Genomic DNA, 23208 nt, shown 5'->3' with positions numbered 1-23208 from the left:
TGCTGAATGGAAGATAGACCTACTCAATGATTTACTCCCCATTCCTTTACCCAACCAAGCTAGGCAGAATCAGCCTGGACCAGATATGTTAACATTTCTCCATTTGAATGCAACATTGCTCAAAAGATTTGAGAACTATTACCCAGAATCACACTCCTTCAGCCTACAGGTCGCAGTAATGACCTTTGGTGGGCCAAAAGGGAAGAACAATTTCCAGGAAAAGCATTGAGAAAGGGAAAGCATTTTGCTTCGAACAACTTCTACTGGTTTTATGCTAGGGATTTCTTTCCTGTCTTAGATTTTACCTTGACTTTTAGAGGTGACATTTGGGTGGAGTGACAAAAAAAAACACCAACAAAAAAACCCAGGGAGGGATCTTCGTTACACACATTTAACAATTCTACACAACCCACAGAGCAAGAAACCCTGGTCTGGTGAAGTGAACTCATAGCTGGAAGACAGGCATTTCAGCGTGTTTGCAGCTCAGTCGCTGGCTCACCATTTGCCATTGACCAAGTCACTTAGACCAACTCTTCAAATGTCCAACTGCAATTAATGCATTTCGAAATAGCTTAGCAATCCTTGCCATCTCTAAAAGTCCAACCTACAATATCCCAAGGGAGGCATTCCAAAGACAGGAGGCTTTTTAAAAGAGAGGGTAAGCTCTTCTCCCACCTCCAGTCTCTGAAAGTTCAGAGAATGTTGCTTGTTCATCATTAAAGAGGCCTTTGAATGAAATACCCTTTTGGAACCTTATCCATAGCTTTCTAGCACTAATAAGGGCATTTGGAGTGCTTTTACCCTATAGGGTTTATGACATGTCTACAAGCATGAAGTAGAACTAACAGTTTAGGACTGTTGGCCCCAACATGTGGCTTGTGGTCAACGTGTTGCACTTGGGAGACTTTGATAAAGCTCACAGCAACAGAAATAGAAAAACAAGGTGACACAGAGACCTGAATACAATATATTTGCAGCACTGTTATAGCCCATGGGCTGAGAGTGGCTGCCAACTGTTTTCTAGAGCAGCAGTTTGCAGTCAGTAGAATATGGGATACTCCTGGGGGACACACAGGCAAAAAGGAAAAAATGCAAAGCTATTATTAGACAGTCCTAAATTCATTCAGTGAGACCCCTAGTTATAATGGAAGATGGTATTTGGTATTTGAAAACAAATATTGAAAATAAGCACTTTTGAGAAGAACCCAGCCTTTGAAAGCGGTCTCCCAGTCTAGCCTTGCTCACAAGGCACTCTAAGGCCAATAAGCAGAATCTTCAGGGAAGTTGTTTAAAAATGCTTTGTGCACAGCCAATTAACTCTAACTTATTGATTGAGATGGCATCTCTTAATCGTTCAATTTGTTAAATATTTCTCTTTGAAGAATTTTCTTTCCAAAGAGCCACTTACACCAATTTCTGGAACTTGCCACTCAAGCTACCGGGGGACACACAGACATACGTAAGACTTATATGCATGGTGATAAGCTTTTAGTAGCTCAAAAAGAGCAGCAGCAACAACAAAGAGGAAAAAAAATGGTTTGTCTTTGAAAACCACACTGGAAAATAACCACTTACAGGTAACTCTAAATAGAGACTTGTGAAGCAAAGACAAATGCAACTGAGAGCTAATAAAGCCCTATCTGTTAAACTCAGCATCCTGTGAGCTGATACTGGGCTTTTAGCACTCACTGCTCTGCAAACCACTGGAAAAAAAAGGTAATGGGTAAAACTCTAAAAGATGTGATAAAGTCTTCCTATTTCGCTGAAAAGCCACATGCCATTTGCATGAACCCTTCAGCAAATCATGGCAGAAAAATCAGCTGTTGATCAGCTGCTGCTTCTAGATCACAAGCAGCCCAGAGGGGGGAAAAAATGCTTTTAAAAGTTAAGAACTGTGGTGATGTGCAAAAGCCATTGATCAGTATGTGGGTCAAAGAAGTGATGCAAATTACAGGATATTGAATTAAAAGAGTCAAACCCCATAAAATGTCAGCCCTTGCTAAAATCATACACCACCAGCATCTGAGCAAGAGGTTTAGGTAAATGAAGAACTATTCTCCAGGATGGAGTTCATGGCCTTAAACAAGGAAAACCAAATTCACCAGACAAAAACCTACTGAACACAATTGACAAGATCCTTTTTTTGCTGGCATCTGGGCCTTTTCCTATTAGCATCACAGCTCTGCACTTTCCAGTGCAAACCAGTGCAGTCAAGCTGCCCCACAGTCAAGCCATGTGTGAAAGCTCTCCCCTACAGAACCACAGTGAGGAAATTTACCATCAGTCACCTTAAATTGTTCTAAAGCAACTACAGAGATGAGATCCAGTGTTTGGCTTCTCAGTGTTCAATTTCCTCATCACCAGCTCCTCCATATCCCTGCCTGTGCACACTGAAACACAGGTGTAATTCACTCCATGTGGGTTTTCCCACGGGCTGCTCTGATAAGCCAAGGTATACATGAGCCAGATCACAACCAAACCTTGTGCTTTACACTTGTTAGACCTCTGGGCATAACCTGAGATTCTCAGCTCTCAAAAGAAAAAGTGTGCTGAACACTGTCTCTCCCTCTCAAAGCTGAAGAGGCTGGTGATCATCCACACACGATGTGACAATGTTCTCAGAAGAGGAAAAGGCAGGTCTGAGTTATCACACCCATCCCAAGCCGAGCATGCTTTTTATCGGGGCAGATGAGAAAGCAAACAACTAGGCCTAGACAACAACTATCATGGATTTAAGACAACTCTGTCAAAGAATGTCTCATTTTTCATTAAGAGCAGAGCTGCCTAAAAACAATAGTAATTTCAACTGAAATGAAAGAAGGAGGTGTTTTTCATTAAAAGTGCTTTTTCAACCAGCTCTAACAAAAAGAAAGTAAAGGAAGAATGAAAACAAAAGACATGGAAATGCATTATTAAAAGTACTCCATGATTTGTGGCTCTTGCTACAGTAATAGCATCTCCCTGCCCCATCCACAATTTTCCTTGCAAGATCAAAGCTAGACTGACCCAGCACCTTGCTCCATATAATTTAGCCTTCCACAAAGAAAGAACATAAGTAAGACTCTCACTCTCCCTCATACAGCTACTATTTATCAGCTATAAACACCTTTACTCTGAGATAAAGTAGGTTTCCAGCTCTTTAGATCAGCGGATAACTTATAGCAGCATTTGGAAAATGTGTTTGCCCAGCTGGGGAGAACTCAGAGGAAAAAGGGAAGTGCTGCAGGACGTGCTGGTCTCTGACAGACAAACCTCTGAACTCTTACATGAAGAGCTGAGTCTGAATGAGGAGGAGTGAGGAAAAGGAAATGTACACATACCACGACTTCACACTTGTACAACACTTCCTCTCCACAGCTCTCTGCACAAGAACAAGGCATGAATCTTCATCATCCCCATATACCAGGGATGAAACCCGGGCAGAGGAGAGGGGGAATTTCCCTAAGATTTAAAGGACACCGGGGGGAAAGCAAAGCTCACTCCAAAAATCTTTACCGGCTCTCAGGATCATGCTAATACTACCACCCTTGTTTTTCCCAACAGAAGAGCCCTACCACATAATTGCTTCTCCAACATAGTGAAGGACATTGAACTTGGAGTTCAGGAAAGCAGGAGGAGGGAGACAGAGAAGAGGAAACAGGCAGAGTTTCAAATCTTTGGTGTGTATTTATAATGTTGTAAAGAAACTGCATTTCAGGATGGGATGATTATTGATTTCTTAATGGATTACTGCTGCACAAATTTACACTCCCCCCCCAAACATCAATCTTAGGACAATAATTATAAACCTATCACAGTGTATAGAGCATTCTGACTGAGTAGAAACTTATCGCTATCTGCCGGGAAATGGCCAGTTTTCTAATTTCTCCCACTCCAACCGCATTACAGCATGGCAAGGACCTACTGAAAAATACATGCTATTATAAAACAAAGTTTAGAATAGCCACAGGACATACCTCCAGACAACTTTCATTAAACAGACTCTTTGAAACTACTGCCCTTAAGACAATGCTTGATCCATTAGAGAACAAGTTAATCAGTTATTAGAATTCTTTTATGTTATTTTTGCCATAGTAAAGAAGCACCCGGCATCGAGTGAGACTCCTTAATGGGCAACACACATTCACAAACCCACACACCCTCACTTTTTCTGCTTATCAGCCTACAGTCAAATGTTTCTGCAGCTAAGTAATTTTTTAGCAAAGGCATCCATCCATAGAACAGCTTTGATACAAGCAACACCATGTTGCAAAAATGACTGAAATACCACCAAGACTCGCCTTGACTTCAAGAAGTGTCAGACCAAACCACCGGAGCCAGGGCACTATAGCAATCTAAAAACCATTCTAAACCAAAAACCTTCATTACCCAAAGTTTTTGCAAGGTGCAGGAATGTGGAAGTTTCAAGTCTGCCTCTTTTTAGTGGTTCCCACTTATATCACCACCTATGTTCTGTCCACTATTTAACTAAAGATGTTACATGAGGTTATAGTCCAAATGTGAGCCAAGAGCTAAAGATGATCTGCAAAAGGGTTGGGTAAGAAGCCAGTGCCTCTCAGCTGCTGGCCACGTCCCTCTGCAAGAGGCAACCACCCTTTACACTGGGTCAGAGGCAGCAGAAAAGCCAGTTGGCTGTCTTCTTGACCAACACAGTTGACAGATCTGTCACTGCCAGGCATTAGCACAGTTCAGTATACCTTTGCCTGCGCAGAAACATCAGCACCAGGAGCTCCCAGCCCTGCTCAGACACCTCTCACTGCATGAGACCATGCAGCAAACTGGATCACTGAATCGATCCAAGCTAAAAATACCCCATTTGGTTGTTTGGTTTCTCTTCTTCAGAAGAACTGCTGGTATTGCTGCAGAGAACAAGGCACAGTGAACTCTGCTTTGAATGCTTGCCTTAGGAATAGTCATCTCAGCCAGAAGGGCATCTGGGGCAACTGCCAGTTACAATACCTTTAAACAGCCCTAACTAATGACAGCCCACACATCCAGTGCCACTAAAACACGTGCAGGTTAAAACCTGGCACACAACACATTTTCAAGCTCCTGCAGCACTATTCAAAGGCAGCTTGCTCCAGAGCAGAGCTACAGTTACACCCTGCTCAACACCAATCCCACTGTTCCCAGTGCTGTGGTAAGCACTGGATCAGAGAACAGCTTGTACAAGCCAAGGACTGGAACTTAAATGGAAAACAGAGGTACAGCTTGATTGTAATCTGGCTGGTCCCTTCCATGCCTAAAACAATTTCATACACAAATGCAGCCAGTTGATGTTCCCCCAGACTACACTTGTTATTACCTACAACTTGTCCCTATGACAGGAGTATGCTCCGAAAGTGTGTGGAATTAGATGGCCAATCTCTTACAAAGTGCAGTGGGCTTTGGATAGGTCCTGAATTACTCCTGAAGAAGCTTTCTGGCTGCAGAGCACAGGATCAGCACCTCAACTCTCATTTCTCCAAGAGGCTGCAATTCAATTAGTGCAGCAATGTCTCCTCTTTCTCATAACTCATCGTTCCTCCTCTATCCCAGGAACTAGTCATAGCTTCTGTAGGACAGTAAGGGTACCTCTACAAAACCTCTGCTCAAAAGGTGGCTAACAAAATAGAAAAGAAAGCAGCATTCTCCAAGGTACACAGGTCACCTAAAATAAAAGCAAAGGGCCCAAAATGCAACACTTGCCATCAGCTTCAATCAGCAGCAAAGTAGGGTTTGGGAAAACAAGGGCCTCTTCAGAGCTGCTATAGGGCAAAGATGAAATCCCAGAATTAAAAACAAAATCCCCACATGCACATTAATATTCAGAGGCAATTACCTTTCAGCTTAAAGTCAGCCAACATGCATCTTACTACTGCAGCTCTTAAAGCAATCTTGTTTACAACTGGAAATGGATTACATTATCTCAGCTCCACCTATCCACATAATGCAGAGCAAACTGTCAAACATAAAACTACAAAACGGTTATTGTAAGGTATCCCCTTCAGCAGAAGAATTAATTTGACCTATTTTATTACTAAATTATTACTCCCACACAAATTTTCTATCATAGGTATCTATCAGAGCTGACATTTATATTCCAGTGAGGCACTCTCAGATGCCTATTTTCTTCTCCTCCATCTCAAAGGTGTATTGAGCAGATTTGATGTAAACAGCCTCCTGCCAAGCTAGTTAAAAATCTTTAAACTTTATACATACAATTAGATTGTGACAATAACCATTTGCTTAAAAACAGAGAGAGAGAGAGAGAGTGAGCAAGAGAGAGAATAAGAGAGGGAGAGCTACACAGTTTCAGATTCTGCAACAAAAAGCTTCACAAGTTAAAGAAACGATTAAACTAAATTTAAGGAGGACCTACAGATATTTTTACTACGGCTCTGGCAGGTTGTTCTGATTGTCACCAAGAGACATGATTTGACACAATGGCCCTGATTAAGAATGTGCTTAAGTCCTATTAAAGCCAATGGAAGTTAATCATCTGTTTAAGAGCTTTGCTAAATCAGGACCAGAACAGGAGACATTTCCAAAAAATCTGGGCCTAAATTGAACACACTCTAATTAGCTGCACACACCAATTACATGATTATGGATGAAACACAGTTGTTTAGCATTTACAACAGCACACTTTGTGTGGAATCATTTAGAAATAAGGTCTAATTATCATTCCGTAACAGGTCCCACAATGCCTTATAACCCACATACACCATGTTAATTTTACTTGAAGAAATAGCTTAAAAAGAAGAAAGCAAAAGAAAAAAAAAAGAAAAATCCTTCAAGTAATATTTGTCCAAATTCTCAAGTGGATCAAGATCTGACCCTTTTGGAACTTCACTTTGTTCACGGGGAGAATGTCTGAGCACTCCAGCTCAGCTCTGTTTTCTTATTGCTACATTTTGCTTACAGAAAATATTCACTCTTGCATTTCAAAATGTAGCATTTGTACTCGATGCTGTCTAATGACTTAAGCCCTGCACTCAGGAAACAAACAAATTGGTACAGATTTACATAGCCAGGATAACAGACATCAGCAAATTATTCCTAACAAATATTTGTGCATACAAACCAGGAGTTGGTGTAAGTTTAATTGTGAATGATCTCAACCATTTGAGCATTAGCCAGGCTTGACAAGTCCCACTTCGATGCCCCTTAGCCCCATATTTATTGTTTTTTCTAAGCAGCAACATTTTCAGGTAAGTGACTACAAAAGTCTCCACTTCCATTAAATTAGGAAAAAAAGGCATTCCCAACCCCAGAGACTGCTGAAAAGCCACGCTTCAGTGCAAAACGCAGATCAGGAATGAGAAGATACATCGAGAATTACATTTATTAAACAAACACACATTAAAAAAATAAAAATCTCATGGCATGTAAGGCAATCTTGAGATTTAAAACTTGACTCATGATTGTGAAAGTTTGGAGTTGGCATGCCAACTTGGTGAGCCATCTGCTCACCAACAATTTATAAACGAGACTGCTGCCAAAGCCACCCGATTACTCAGTTCTAATATTAGTGATGTAACTAAAACATGCTCATAGGGTTTTTCTCCCCATGGACAAGGAAGCACAAGAGGAAAAAAAACCCCAACAAAACTCACAGAGGAAAAGTTAAAAACAAAATAGGTAAAAAAGTGTTTATGTTTCAGATTCCCTTCAGGTCTGATAAGTAGGAATATTAAGTTAATGTTCTGTAATTCCCACTAAATCGAGTCAGAAAGAAAAAAAATAAAATTATTAGGGTGATTACAAATGACAGGACAAAGTGAATAACAGAATCATAGAATGGTTTAGGTTGGAAAGAGCCTTAAAGATCAACTAGTTCCAACCTTCTGCCATTCGCAAGGACACCTTCCACTACCCCAGGTTGCTCCAGGCCCTGTCCAACCTGGCCTTGAACACTGCCCAGAGATGGGTCAGCCACAACTTTCTGGACACCCCCTGCCAGTGGCTCACCACTCTCACAGCTAAGAATTTCTTCCTAATATCCAATCTAACCCTGCCCTCCGGCAGCGTGAAGTCTTTGTAATGTCACTTCAGGCCCTTGTAAATAGTCTCCATCTTTCCTGCAGGCTCCCTTCAGGTACTGGAAGGCTGCAATTAGGTTGCCCCGAAGCCTTCTCTTCTCCAGCCTAAACAACTCCAATTCTCTCAGCCTTTCCTCCTGTAAGAGGGACTCCAGCCCTCTCACCAACTTGGTGGCCCTCTTAACCATATATTCTGTACAGTGAATCATACATTCTGTACTGTATGCCTATTTATTTGTTAATGATCCAAACAGCAGTTGGCTAAAATAAAATACACTATGTTCACCTCATAACAGCATTTAATATGCTTTGAAAACAGATTTTAAAAATCATCAAGAAATTGTGCATACAAGCTAGCAGGTATAACTGCTGATTTTACTCATGACGCTAATTTCACTATTAGAACCAAGCAATTTGGGATAAAAAAAAATCCAATTTAAACAATTCCTTTCTTATTAAAATTCCACACCACAAATAGCAGCAGAAAAATGCTAGGAGTTACTCCTCAGTAAATAATCCTTGGGGCAAAAGATATTGTAATGAAACTGCATGGAAAATTACTCACTCAATCATTTTTAAAACGTTGAGTCACAATTCAGTTTTGTTGGCCTGAAACTCCAGATCTATCTCCATGGCAAGTTAGTAGCAAATCCCAAAGCACAGCCACTATTCCCAGAGCTCAGACATGCGGATGCGCTGCTGCACTAGTCAACCCAGGGATGTGCAAAGTCCTACACTGCCACTTCCACCGAGCATTTTCTGCCCATTGAGGCAAAAAAACAGTTTAACCACTGGCTTCAATGTGAGCAGAATCTGGACATTTCCCAGCGCTCTATAGGGGACACTAATAAGACTGAAAACACAAGCAGTGCTGGTGGCACTAATTAAGAGGACAATGACAGTGCTAAGACCCTGCTCCATTTCAGAACACCTTGCTCTATCGCTGCCAAAGCAAGTAGCTTTTAAATCTGCGCTCTGAAATGAAACACACCATCATTACACAATCACTGTTCTAATTAGCCTCCTCAACAACAGATCGGCTTTATTTACAATTAATTTTGGTTAATGAGTTAGTTGTAGTTTTATCTGACGGATAATGGAAGAGAATTAATAATTGCTTAATCCACACAAAATTCTGTTGTTCACATAGCGCACAAAATTTTGACAAATGTTTCTGAATCCCAGCCAACAACCACCAGCACATTTTCACCATCTGAAAGCAGCCAAAGCTCAGCAAATGTTACCATATTACATTGTAGTAGGTTAAACTGTTTATATGTATATAATTAGAATTATTATTATAAACTTCGCTCATAATTATGCATGGCAATTTTGTCGCCAGCTCGTGAGGAAGCTTCCCCCCTACTGAAACACCTGGCCAGAGCAATTCATTAAGGTCATTGCTTTGACGATCTACCAAGATCCATTCCACATACAGTTGCACAAGGAAATGATGCAGAGACCCAAACTGGAGAAGAAACTCTTGTGCATGTCAGGTGTGCTGTCTGTCTCATCCCTTTGTCCATACCCTTCCAATCAATTCCAGCCTGGCTCCAAAGCCAGTTTAAGATCACAGTCCTAGGGGCTTTTTTTATTAGGCATTGGTTTTAAATGGTTTTAAACCATCATCTTCCATTGTCACATCACCTCCTTCTCCCAAAACCAGGTTCCCCCTCCTGAACACAGCACTGGTTTTGCCTCCACCCAGACCCAAGTACTGACCTCCCAACAGGAGACACACCAGCAATTCCCTAAAGGGATTCTTTCACACCACTAGTTTCAGAAGGGCATTTGGATGCCACAGCAAAGGTGAGGAGAGCATGCCAAGCTGAGGCACTGAGTGACACTCACATGTTGGAGCAAACACAATGGAAGGGAGTGAGTCATAAGCAGATCAGAACTGATTCCCCAGTACCGCTCTCTTCCTCTAGCACAGCAGTCTCTTTCTGGGGTGCTATCAGATGCAATATCCGACCTAAGGATCTCCCTGTGTACAGTATTAAGAAACCTTGGATAATTACACTGCTATTACCATTCACGTTTCTACGGTGCAAACCCTACTTTTACTCTTATCCTAAGGCTCTGTTGTTCTAGGCTGTTAAAAATAACAGCCAGGGTTCTGTCACAGGAATGGCTGCAGTTGGGACACAGATAAAACATCCTGACATGAAGCTGAGGAAGAACCTTACAGAGCACTATAGATTATTTCCTGGAATGCACTGCAGCTGCTTTGGTTTTGAGTACATATGTGATATATATTTACTAGAGCAAAAATCTCACTACTATCGATTTCTCTATAAATATTTAATAGTTACCAGTCAGAAGCTAAATTTAAGTAACAATAGCACTAATGACATTAAATAAATGAAGCACTTGAAAAGCGAGAAAAAAAGCAAATACTTCTTTACAGCATTTTAGCCCAAGAGCAGTAAGACAGCAACCTGAAACCATGTTACATGCTGATAGCCTGAGTCATGTCTGGTCTCATAGGCAGACCAGTGAGGTGATTTTCACAAACATCTAACCAAGAAGTAGGTTCTGTGAGCAGCAGACTTAGCAGACACTGGCTTCCAGCAACTTTTTCCCATGCATTTGACATTTGAAAAGGGTGGCACTTAATAGATTTTCCTTCAGCTGAGGCACAATTCCCATACCTCTCCTCTTTCTGGCTTCCTAATTTCAAAAGAATTGCATGATTCTAATACTTTTCAAGCCTGTACTTCTCTGTCATATGTGACTGAAACTTTAAGTGCCTTCCATTTGTATTTACGCACATCACACGTGTACAGGCTTGTCAGAAACCAGGGCTGGACACATTTTCCTATATTTTTCTTCAGCTGCCAACCTTCTCTGCTTGGTATCAGCTAATTCGGGGGTAGCTGACAGGCCATAGCATTTATATTCTGAGAACACTGTAGGATTCACACGTAAGTACATGGGATTTTGGCAAAATAAATTGGGCAATTCATAGGATACAAATTTAAAAGAAGGCCAAGAATAAACTTGCAGAGCTCTTATCATCTGCTAATGTCACACACTACTTTACCCTTAAATACACAACTAGCACATCATTCTTCTGAACTCCTGAGAGCTACCTATACTCTGACAATTTGAAGTCACACACACAATGATGAAGCTGCCTGCCACCCACCTATAGGAGATGAATTCCTACTAAAACTAATTTCCCTACTTTTTCTCCACCTCTTCAGCCTATAATTTTATTCACTCATGTGTATCTCTTCAGATGGTATCCTTTGTGAAGCTCTTAGAATTGAAAAAGCATGATATAACAAGGAGATATTGTTATATTACTCTCTGGAAGAATAGATAATCCAAAGGATAATACCCGGCAGTGATGGAGAGAGAGGCCTGGGTACTTAAGCTAGAGGAAAAATTTCAAACAGGAGGTTTCAAGTAAAGCTGATACCCCAGATTGTTCCACACAGCTGCATGAAGACGCATTCAACTCACCCAGGAACCACCTGTGCTGGTAACAAGGTCAAAACAACTGGTAAGGTTGACCCAATTTTTGGAGATTACACTGTAAAACTATTACTCACGACTACGTCTAGGACGTGCCTAAATCTGAAAGGTGATGAGGATTAAGACACTGAGTGAATTTAAGTCCCTATGGTGTATTCTGACATGTTTCTATACTTGGGCAGACTCTGCACAGGTGCCAGATCTCTGCAGACTCTCCAGAGATATGGGCAGAGGCCCCGCACCATGACAGTGCACAGGCAGTACAAACCCTGCACCTAGGAATGGACAATTAAAAGCAGTATGCAAAACTGCTAATTAATGAGATTTGTTCTCCTGCGGGGCCATTATGCAGACAAGGCAAACCCTGCAGGACATCAGTTTCTCAAGAAATAAGATTAAAAACCAAACACTGTTTTCTTCTTTTGCCTGAGCTGTCTCCCTCTATCACGGGCCTGGCTGCTAACCAGAATGAGGCCTTCAGTCTACTGCAACTCTTTCCTGGAAACTTTGAAACCATCCACGACTTGAAAGAGAACAGCTACCCTTCCCCAAATGAATAGACCTCATACCTCTTCTGTGTAAAAAGCCTTGCTGTTTTTGTACAGAAAAAGGCAACTTCTTTCCTTTTCAAAAGAAGGGAATTCACACCATCCTGTTTGCTGCTCCTCGGTCCAAAACAGGAGTTTAATTCACACTGCTGAAGTTTAAATGATGCACAGATACAGTTACCAAAAATTCTCTCAGTTTGTGTTTTATGGCTAGGACATTACCTAAGAGAGAAAATTTGCTTGCAAAGGGAATCATAAAGTGTCCAAAAGCTGAGCTGAGGTCTAGGAGACACTACATGTGAATTCTCATACAACTGCACACACACATTCCCAAATTAAAGAGTAATTATGTGAAAAAATACAATGGACTTCAGCATAATACAGGCTTCTCCAGTCAGCTTTCTGTGCCACCCACCAACATAACTTTTGTGGACTGAGGGAACACGTGTCCCTTGAGGAAAACCAGGACAATGTTACCTCATTCTAATGGAAACAGGGGGATTTGTAGGCTGAGGGAAAGAAAGGGAAACATCACTTAAAGGGGGCTGAGAAAATTCCAGACTACTGTTGAAGGTCACAGCACAGATATCTTTAGTCTAACACCTGTTTTGTTCAAGTGGAGGAAGAGAGGGGATAAACAAGCAAATATCCCCTCATCGGAATGTCAAGCTTTGTCATATATGTGCTTTAACAGCAAACGGAGCATCTCTGTTGCAAGCCCTGCCCAGATCTTCCATTAGCTGGAGAGGAAACAAAGACTGTCTTACCTCCTCACAGAAGCAGAAGCTTCCTGAGAAGAAAGGTGATAGATGGGACAGCAGACAAGGTGAATGATTTTCTGTACTTCAGTATGCCCTATCTTCTTCAAAAAACGCTTGAGATTTCCAACCCCCAGGACAAAGGGCCTGACAACAGCAGCACCAAGATGTGGCTGTGTCTTCTACCCCACTGCATGAAGTTTTGGGATGGACAGTAGCACTGAGTCTTCCAAAGGCCTTCTCCTGGCCAGAGACAGGGAAAGGACTTAAACACCCCCATTAATCTTCCCCTTCTCTCTCCCCTACGGCAGTGACTGCACCTGTGCCCAGAACAGCCTCACAGGTGGTACCAATACCACAGCAGAAAAAGGGGGTGGAAAAAACCAGTCTGTGCAGCTTCTCCAGGTAACATGAAACCATGGTGGGGAGAGCAAAGACAGGTCTGGAGTGAATCAGATTCCTTGGCTCGTGCCTTGTGCAAAACCCACAATCTGCTAAGAAGAGGGGCTCCTACCTGTGTAGGAGATGATGCACTTAAATTCTGCTGTCTTTTTCATTCACCACCAGCTGGTAGAGGCAGATATTCACATCCTCCACACCGGGGGTGGGAGCATGGTTTGGCCCTAGGGCTGATCTCCAACCACCTACCTGACCTGCACCCATCCCTGAAAGGCCACAAGGATCTGACCACCAACCTCAGCTTCACCAGAGGGAAGACTGAGAGCTCTGTGACCTCTCCAGACAGGACAAACACAGGGCAACCATTAGCTGAAGTTGCTGACACAACGCACACGGAGCCCATGAACTCTGTGGTGCTATGCCTTGGCCTTAGAGCATTACAGGAATAAACCCCAAAACCAGAAAGCAAAAGTAAGAGGCAGGGAGAAAGCAAAAGTCAGTTAAAAAAAAACCCAAAAACTCTATAATTCACAAAAGCTGACAGAAATGAGGGGGATTAATCAACCCCATGCTTTTCCAGGAACAGTGTCTGCTGTTTTACGGTACTCTCCAATGTAACACCTGTAACGACACTTGTAGGTGACCCTGCCAGCCAGGGCTATGCTCAGAGCAAGAGCTTCTGCCAGCACCTCTCTGCCTGTGAGGGATTACAGTTCTTCAAAGCCACAGGCTGACACAGCAGTGCCAGCAGAATCCGGTAATGTAGACCTGGCTCCGGATCAAGGCACATTTTGCTGGGCAGTGTGAATAGGGGTTTGTCCACACAAAACCTGGTAATGCTCAGCTGCATGGGAAGAGTTAAAATCCCATGGTTGCTCTAAGGTAATCACACCAGAACAGGGTGTTTTAGGGCTACCACAATTATTCCTGCGTAGGACAGGAAATGAGCTGCACGGGTATTAAGGTACTGCTGAATGCATCTCATTGTGGGGCTGCAAAAATTAAATGCAAAATAGCCCCTAAGCAAAGTAGATACTGTAAAAAAATCAAACTTACTTTTAACAAAGACTAACATGTATCATCCAAACCTCCATTCTAAGTGACCTACAGCCTCTGTGATTCAGAAAGAAAAAAAAAACAAACCCAAGAAGGGGAAAAAACGCAGCGCAGAAACATGAAGTGACTCCCCAATGACGACAAGAGTTGGGAGAAAAACTGGGCCCCTGGTCACCCAGCCCAGAGCCATACCTATCAAGCTCATCACTTCTCAGTGATAACCACAGCTCTGATTCCTTCCATTGCGATGCAGCAGTCAGCTGCCTGGACTTCAAACAAGCATCCACTGCTCTAGGCAAGGGACAACATGCCATGGCACAGGCTCTGCACCTGGGCTGGCAACAAGTCTTGTTACTACAGAGGCTCAGCCTACTCTTAGATTTTGTACAGAACTGCTTTGAGGTTGATCCCCCAAGAAGCTTCATTCCCTGGGATTACTAAGGAAAAATCAAAAGAGGGGGCTATGCCTCTTCCTCAGAGTTAGAATAGCATCACTCCAAGGTGCCCTCCTGGCACCAGAAGAACAAGCACTGCTCACCCTCAGTACAGCACAAAGGTGAGACAGGCAGCTGCATATCCACCTGGCAAACTTAGTCCTGCAAACTGGCACTTAGCTGAAGGAACAGACAGAGCCTATGGCCCACTGGAGCTGGAAACAAGCTTTTGATCCAATTCCCAGGAGAAACCCCATTGATTTCTACAGGAGTAGCATCTTCCACAGATTCAGGAATGGGAAAGATGGAGCACACTCCAACAGGTATCTAGTCATCCAGCTGCTATCAAAGTGTCACATTTCATGGAAGATGAGGATTGCTCTTTTCATTGGCATGTCTGAAAAGGAGCTAAAATTCCAGAAGCGAACACTGAAAACTTGCTGACTACAAAGCTAGCAAGAGCACTGAATGTTGTAACAGGGTGTGTACCAGGGAAAGTTAACTGAACCTGACAGTCCAAGAGAATAACAGAAGCTCCCTAAGAAAGGTGTGTGCTGCAACAAAGCCCTGGGAGATGACCTCTCAAGAGACTTCCATCAGAATGAATAAAAACCTATTTAATGAGATTAACTGATCATTTCGCTCCACCCTCGTTATAACACTCACTGAGAGAGAGGAATGTTTTTGCAGCCGAGTATCTGACTCCATAGGGAATGCCAGAATACGCAGGGCAGCCCTTCACCATTGCAGTGTGAGCTAAGGACAGCAGTTACTTAAACACCTGCTGGTTTCAGTGACTACTCAGTGTTCGCTTACACACACAGTTGGTATCAGAGGAACTATTTCATGATTTCAACCATACCAGTGTGAAAAATCCGAGCCGACACGGATGAAGCCACAATTCAAGGTACATCCCAGGAAGTGTTTAATTTCCAGGTAACCTGCTTTTCTGCTTGGAGGTGGGTTTTTTCAAGAAACAGTATAAGCAGAGCTTTGGTTTCTTAGGTGTGCACAAAAGCCTTAATTTCTATTTAAAACCAAATCATCACCTTTACATTTAATTTCCTTAAATTTCCTTTACATTTAATTTCCTTTACATTTAATTTCCTTTACATTTAATTTCCTTAAATTTCAAGAAAGCTAAATCCATTGGCTAAAACTTTGATGACTATTATTGCCCTGGCAATTCTCAGAGAGTCTAAAAGACAAGTAAAGTCAGTACTCCTGTGACTGTCAAAGAAGCTCACTTCTTACAGTTCCCTGCCACACTTTATTGAGCTCATCCCTCATGTCTGAGCTCATCTTGGCAAAGTCCATCTTCACCATTCTTCAACCTGCAAAACCCCAGGTACATCTGTATCGGGCATCACCCTGCAATTCCACAGCTGAGCTCTCTCAACATCAAACCATCAAGGCTGCAAAGTCAGAGTATAAAGGACCAGAAGACAACTCAAGTGACTGTCAAAAGTCCACCTCCCTGCGCTGAGGCAAGCTCAAGGATACCGAGACCAATACTGCCTACGCTACTTCTTAAAGGCTGCTGAGGAGAGAGATTCCTCAGCATCTCGAGGTTATCCAGTCCGAGTTTTTAGCACCATATGCTGTGTTTCTCACTTTCCAAGATACTTGGAAGAACCAGAGGCCTGAATCCTCAGTTCAGAGCGCAGCAGTTTGGCGGCCAGAATTCTTCATGCCCCAGTGCACATGTCAGGGGAGTGACCGGCTCAAAGCACTAATTCAGTCCCCCCCTGCAGCCCAGCCCAGTAACCTTCAACCACCCCCCCTAAAGAAAAGCCTCCTGCAAAGGCTCAGCCTCCATCACCTCATCCTAAAAAAACAAACAACAATACACACTGAGCAATAAAGAATCCCAATGCAAGGTTTAGCCTCACGTGCCTGGGCAGTAGACTCTGGCGATGGCAAGGCTTGTTTGCTGCGGAGCTGAGGCATGGAGCAACCTCTAACTTGACACAGTGTCATTCCAAAAGGTAAGCTCCACAGTTACATTTTTTAATCCATATACATGCGCTGATAAAGCTGTGCTACATGTAACTTTCTTCTCAGGGCAATGCAACTGTGACAAAACAGCGGTCCTATGACAGTTCCCAGTTAAAAACAAAAGCAATCAAGAAAGATTTGAGTCTCCGATGTTACAAAAAAAGAGTGCAACTGATAGCCGCCCCCCCCCGATCACTGGGAATATAATATTGGCTACATTATAATAAAACTTTGCCCGAGTTCTTTCCAAATACCACTGCTGAAATCATTCCCGCTTAATACTGTTGTCCCAATAACTATCTCTTCGGAGAGCGCGATCATTCCCCACTGCGGAGAAAATGCCATCGCCTCATTATCTTCAGCAGAGTCAGCCGACGTGGCTTATTTTCTTAATAAATTAACTCTCATAACTTAGTAACACTTCAAGCTACTATAAACACCTCTTGAAAGCCTACCACAATTTTAATCAGTTTGAAACATCAGATGTTGGGTTTGATATTTATGATTGTTCTGACTGTTTCGTTTAAGGGCTCCTTTTGTCTATGAAGGCAAAGATAAGAAAGTTAACTGGGACACCCACTGTCAGGTCTCTGATTTAAGGGGAAATTTCCTCTGTTGCTGACTGTCAGATACTAATAGCTGCTGTTACTATTTTCCATGTGATACCAGGCAAGTGATCTCAGAGAAATATCCTTCATCCCATACAAAGCAATGATTGAGTCAACTAATTGAACCACCGTGCCCCTGCAGTTTCTAAAGCAGACATTCCTCTCTAAGTCCATTTTAACCTACAGGGGAAAAAATATCTCTAATAACTGCAGCAAGAACTCAGTGTGGTATTATGAGGAGGTGACTGGGCATTATTTCTTTTTAAAGCCTCTTTTATAAGGATTCCCCATTAGCCTTTAATTAGCATGCCAGTTCCTATTCGAAGGTTTCTGATCACTTATAGTCCAGTTCAGCATTCACTGAAGGCAATAAGACAGACTCCCTTGAACTCAGTGGGGTCTACAGGAGGGCTTAGGGCCATGCAGGGAACTCTCTAGTACCAACACAAAGTTAATTGAGCAGACCTTTGACGCTCAGCTCTGGGTGTCAGCCTTTGGAAGAGTTTTCCTACGGCAGATCAGAAGAAAACCTGGACTTCCCGATTTGGGGCTATGTAAATATATCATCTGTACTCAGCAGGTATAACACTAATTTGTCTTTTTCTGTAGAGAAAAATGAGATGATCTATCAACCTATTTGGTTTGACTATTTACATGTATTTTAAATCTTTGCTTACATAAAACTACAATATAGTATTTTAGAACAGAGCATCTGCCAACACACATGCAGTGTTCTGCTAAAGGCAGGTATATGTAGGATCATCAGTTAGCTATGACAGGCGATTTAGTGTGATTCATCTTTCAGGATCATCTCATTCACAAGGAAAATTGAGTGTCAGCCCCATCCATAACCTACACATACCATCTAGACACTTGAAAATGATAATAGGTGAAAGGATGCAGTAGCCAAAATATTTAACCCAAAACCTTTCGGAACAGAACCTGAAAACTTCAGTAGCTCAGACAGAACTACTAACACAGATTGCCAGGGGCTAATGAACATAGAAAACTCTTCACATGGTACATAATTTTGCTGTTGCTGGGAGAGCACTACTCAGTCATTTCAGTACAGATCCAAGAAATTTTCATCTTATGGAAATTCTTCCTTCCTCCTTTTGAGCCAGACACAAATTCAGACTAAATTAAGATCTGTGGTTCAAAATTATTTGATGGAACTCAAGAATAAAGGTCAAAACTTAGATCTCTACCTTGCAGGTGCAAATCCAGAGGACACAGCCAATAGAGCCATCCACCTTCCGGGGATGATTAGCAACCAAACTGGGAGTGAAATACTGGGGATTTGGGTTCTGATCCCTGTACAACCTCCTCCATCAGCAAACCTTACCCAGCCACAATGACATGCCCCAGGCTTGGCTGTAAGGGCATCGCTCAGTCTCCAGTGACCCACTGGAAATCAAACCATAATGAAATACAACACAGCCACTTCTTCCACTTAACACAATGAATGACAGATTAATCCCCTGGAGGATACCAAATTCATAACAAATATTTCAAACAGCTATTCCTCCTTACCCACTCACCTGCACCTCTCCTTTAAAAGCACCATTAAAAAAAAAAAAAAGAGAGAGAGAGAGAGAGAGAAAAAGGGGTCACAGGACCCTGGGTCACCAAACCTTTAAAAGGATTTCCTGTGCCCCACAAAACAGGTGGAAAGCTCTAAAGCACAGCCTGGCGATTTAGTCCACACATGCCAGATTCAAGATTTGGTCAAAAACCTTAAATGAACCAACACAACAGCTGCCACAAAAGCCGACAACCTCTAATCAATACCTCCCATGTTTCAGGCAGCACAAACCACCTCTCTACAAAACATTCTTAAGCCTGCAAAGAGTGAATAAATTGCAACAAATTTAAGAAGTTCAAGTTTGGCTTGGCTTGGGAATCTCAGGCAGAGCCCTTAAATTTTCAACAGCAGCACATCCTTAACAGAGAGCAGCAGTGATGAAAGCATTTGAGACACCTGTGAGAAACCAAAAACACCTCTAAAAACACAAGGTACTCACTCACCAAGGCTGCAGACACGTGTGTTGCAAGAACTAACGAAGCTTAGAAACCATTGAAAATGTTAACACAATGAACATGAAAATATTGAATGTGTTAAAGCATTTTTGCATGACTTCATCCTAGATCTTTTTATTCCCTAATTTGACTCTGGTTTTCAGGCTAGATTATAAAGAAGATTTAAAACAGGGAGATTTTTTCCCTTCCAGTGAAGCTCTCCCATTAATAAAAAGGAAACAAAGAAAATGAAGAAAGTGAGCAGTAAAACTTTTACAACATAATAAAGTACATCAGAATCCCAGTGCAGCACGACTGGAATTGTCTAAAGATGCTGAATTATGGGTGGTTGTCATATAAAGTTCAGTTCACAGTATTAGCAATCATATTCTCCAGCAACATGTATATAATTGGGAGATCTTCATAATAACCCTCAGTTTTAAAGGCTCATAAAACGGCATTTTACTCGTAATTTGCAGGAGGAAAGAATTCTTAAAGGAAAGTAACATCTTTTTCACAGTGAGAAAGACTCTGAAGGCAATACACTGTATATTTTCAAGCCAGCAGCTCTAGAAGCTCTCTTTTTCAGTTTTCAGTAGTGTATTATCCAAACATTCAGTTAGAAAGATAAATACCTATCTACAGAACACACAAACCAGGAAAGAAACTTAGTATCGCATAAGGATGTTACATTATTTCTTGACTATAACTACAAAGGTAGGTTAAGGTAAATATCTTGATATAACACTGTAACTTGCAGTAAAAGTAGCTATAGCACACACACAGAGAAAAGAAAGGACATTGCTTTTATGAAACACGTGTAAACTACATTTATCCACCTCCAATATATAGCAGGGGAATAATTATAAAAAATTATCAGCACTTGACACTCTCAGTAGACTCCCAAAACTCTACATTTTCTCAGTTTCTCCCCGACACTCTAAACCAAAATCCTTTCAGTTTGTTAGAGTCGGCTACCAAGTGCCATAAACTCCCAATTATCCCAGCCACTTTTGGACTTGCCAAGGGAAAGCTGAGGTAATGAATAGGATGCTGAAGTTTCTATAGGGAACAGTAAAATACAACCTGTCATCAAACCCAGATATTTTAACTTTATACTTTCGCCAGAGTAAAGCTTTTTTGTAAATAAAATGTGTTTGTTTTCAAATAAAGCTACTTCAAGCTGTTTCGGGAAGCACAGTAAGTAATAATAATAGTAATAACAACTACTTCCATTTGGATTTCAAAACCTGATGAAACAAAACCAGCACATGTCAAGCCTAGTGTTTTCCTACCTGGAACAGGTAAGGACCAGCTCTCAAATGCCACCTTGGGATAGTTCAGACTAGTAATCCCATTCATGTCTAGATGAGACAGCAGCATAAACAAAGAAAGAACAAAAAGATCTACCCTGTCCTCCTCTGTTATCAGCAATGCCTACAGCAGTGGTTAAGACCCGGTAAGTAAGCCGAGGACCCAGAGGACCAGACCAACCCAACCCTGCTGCTAGAGAGAAACAGGCTTAAGAGGAGACTTACTGCTTGCCATGTGACTGGGGGAGGTATGCTGCCCATTGGGAGTGCTGGAGGTGAGGTCAATTGCCATGCCGCAGTGCTCCCTCTCAGGCGAATAGTCATTGTCACCTGCTTGCACAGAACAAGTCCCCTGTAAGTTCCCATCCCTTTCTCCAGCAGAGCTACACAGAGATTAAAAACCAGGACCTGCTCATTCCCTTCACCCCTGCCCTTCCCTCCATTACTAGTGGGGTCTTCCAGAGCCTGTAAAATCTGGACTCCCAGTGGCCACAAGTAAACATTTGACTGATTTTAAAGAGCCCCCTCAAACCTCCTGTCACCAGTATTTTACACCCCCCACCCCGTGACAAACCTTGCCCCAGCTGCTTGGTTTCAAGTAAGTTAGGATTACTTTTTCACTACCAGACACAGAGAATCCAGGCTGGGCAGGGAAAAACTGGAACAGTACTTCACCACACAAACCTTCCCCCCAAAGCTCTGGGTTAAGTGACAGTTAAACAAAGCACTTACACCCCGACACAGAAAACAAGAGAAACGCACAGGGAAAGGCATAAAAAGTTTTTGGCTGCAATTTGAATTTCTGGAGACAAAGTCTCTCTCGTTTGCAAAGTTCACTCTCCCTCAGCAAATACTTAGACCTAGAGATACCCACCCATGCACCCATCCCCATGCATTTCTCAGTCACACACAGAGTTTGTCCTTAAATTCTATTAATTCAGTGTCAATGCAGAGACCACACACCAGGAAGCTAAAGTTTCAGGTGTCTGCATAATAGAAAGGATAGTGGGAAAAGAAAAGAAATTCACAATAATCAAACAAAATGACTACTTACATGTTATATATCCATCAGCAGCCTCTGCTTCCATAGTCAAAGTGCAGTGCTGCAAGGCAGAAAAGCACACCCTCAGAGACGCCTGTCAGTATCAACCATTAAATGATTAAACTTACTTAAAGCCCTAAGTAGTTGCCCATTTTACTGCTGTTGCAACCACTGCCTAGAGAAACACACAAGTGCACTGCATGTGCTCCTCTGCAAATCACTGAACTCTTCCTGCAAATTATGAGAGTAAAGAAATGCAGCTGCCTCCTGGGCAGGTGGCACTGGGATCACCCTGGTCTGACCATACCCCTCTCAGTGCCTCACTCACATTTTTGCCTGAGCTGAGAGTTTTTCCCCTAACTTTCCACTTGTTTTGTTCAAGCTGGGATGGTAATGCTTTATCAATTATCTGTTCTTGCAGCCAGAACAGACTTTGAGGAGATGGATACTATTAACAATTGCTCTTTTGACACACACTCCAAGAGACTCCATCCTGATCTGAACAAAATAAACCCTCCTGTGTCCGTTCCCCTTCAGCAAGAGATGTTACTGCTCTTTATCTCACACCAGTGTGCGGACACACACACACCTGTACACGCACCTGTTCACTCTAACCCTATTTATCTGCCACAGCATGGGGCCAAACATCACACTTAATACTCCCAGATCATGCATTTTGTGGTGTGAAGCAATCTTAAAGTTTCTGGAAGCACTTTGCTGACACAGAACAAGCTATTACTTTCCCGAAACCCAAGTAACTGTATAGAATGACACCCCCTAGCTATCATTTGATATATATTGTGGGGAAAAAAAAATAAGAGAGAGATCAATAATCATAACTATGTTCTTTTAAGTGGAAAAGTTAAGAATCTGACATGACCAGAGGAGAATTTTATTTCCTCTCTCCCTCCACGGCCTCTTTTTTGCCTTTAGTTTCAAAACTCTCACTGCACCAGGCAGCTAAATTATTCACAATGAGCCATTTCTGTATTGATCGCCAAGTATATTTAGCCCTGGCTCCTGGAATTTCTCCATTACTTACTGGAAAACAGGCAGCTTCACTTCTTGTCTCCAAAACCACTTCCCTCCCCCTCCCTTAACCCTCTTTCCTTCCCTCCCCTCCCGCTCCCCGCCTTTCCCCCAATAAATAAATACTTTTCTCTGTGCTCTTCTTTGGTATAAAGCAGATCAAATTCCCAAGGCATTCAGCACATAACACTTAAATTTCAACCTGCCCAGCTGCTACTAAACTCTCTTCAATTACTGATTTTCACGAGTCTTTTAAAAAGAAATCTCAAAAATAAAAAAGTTTTCAGAACAGGTAAGACACTTCCTCAAGCCCTTCAAAATTACCTTATCTTCCCCCTAGTCCAGGTAGGCAGGCACACACTGAGAAAAAGAAAGAAACATCAGAAGCAACAGGGAAAGATCATCCCAGCCAATGAAGTGGAAGGAAAGAAAGGGGAGGAAGGGAGGAGGAAGACAAAAAGAAACACAGAAACATCCACAACCGAAATTACAGCATG

General features: G+C 42.2%; 1 protein-coding gene across 2 annotated transcripts in view; it reads right to left on the bottom strand.

The window, feature by feature from the left end:
• IKZF2 (IKAROS family zinc finger 2 (Helios)) overlaps positions 1–21734 on the bottom strand; it is a 109476-nt gene extending 87742 nt beyond the window's left edge. Inside the window, exons 1-2 of one of the 2 annotated variants that reach the window (XM_009084320.1) lie at positions 21695–21734; positions 20866–20970 (exon numbers count right to left, since the gene is read on the bottom strand). In XM_009084320.1, coding sequence (XP_009082568.1) covers positions 20866–20970; positions 21695–21728 — 139 coding nt within the window. In that variant the 5' untranslated portion in view covers positions 21729–21734. The remainder of the gene's footprint in view (positions 1–20865; positions 20971–21694) is intronic. The other variant, XM_009084319.1, reaches the window with a different exon arrangement.
• Positions 21735–23208: the final 1474 nt, after the last annotated feature.

This window comes from Acanthisitta chloris, unplaced genomic scaffold, assembly GCF_000695815.1.
Source record: "Acanthisitta chloris isolate BGI_N310 unplaced genomic scaffold, ASM69581v1 scaffold7651, whole genome shotgun sequence".
Lineage (NCBI taxonomy): Eukaryota > Metazoa > Chordata > Aves > Passeriformes > Acanthisittidae > Acanthisitta > Acanthisitta chloris.
The sequence above is the reverse complement of the archived record's forward strand: the minus strand, read 5'-3'. Positions and strand labels throughout refer to the sequence as shown.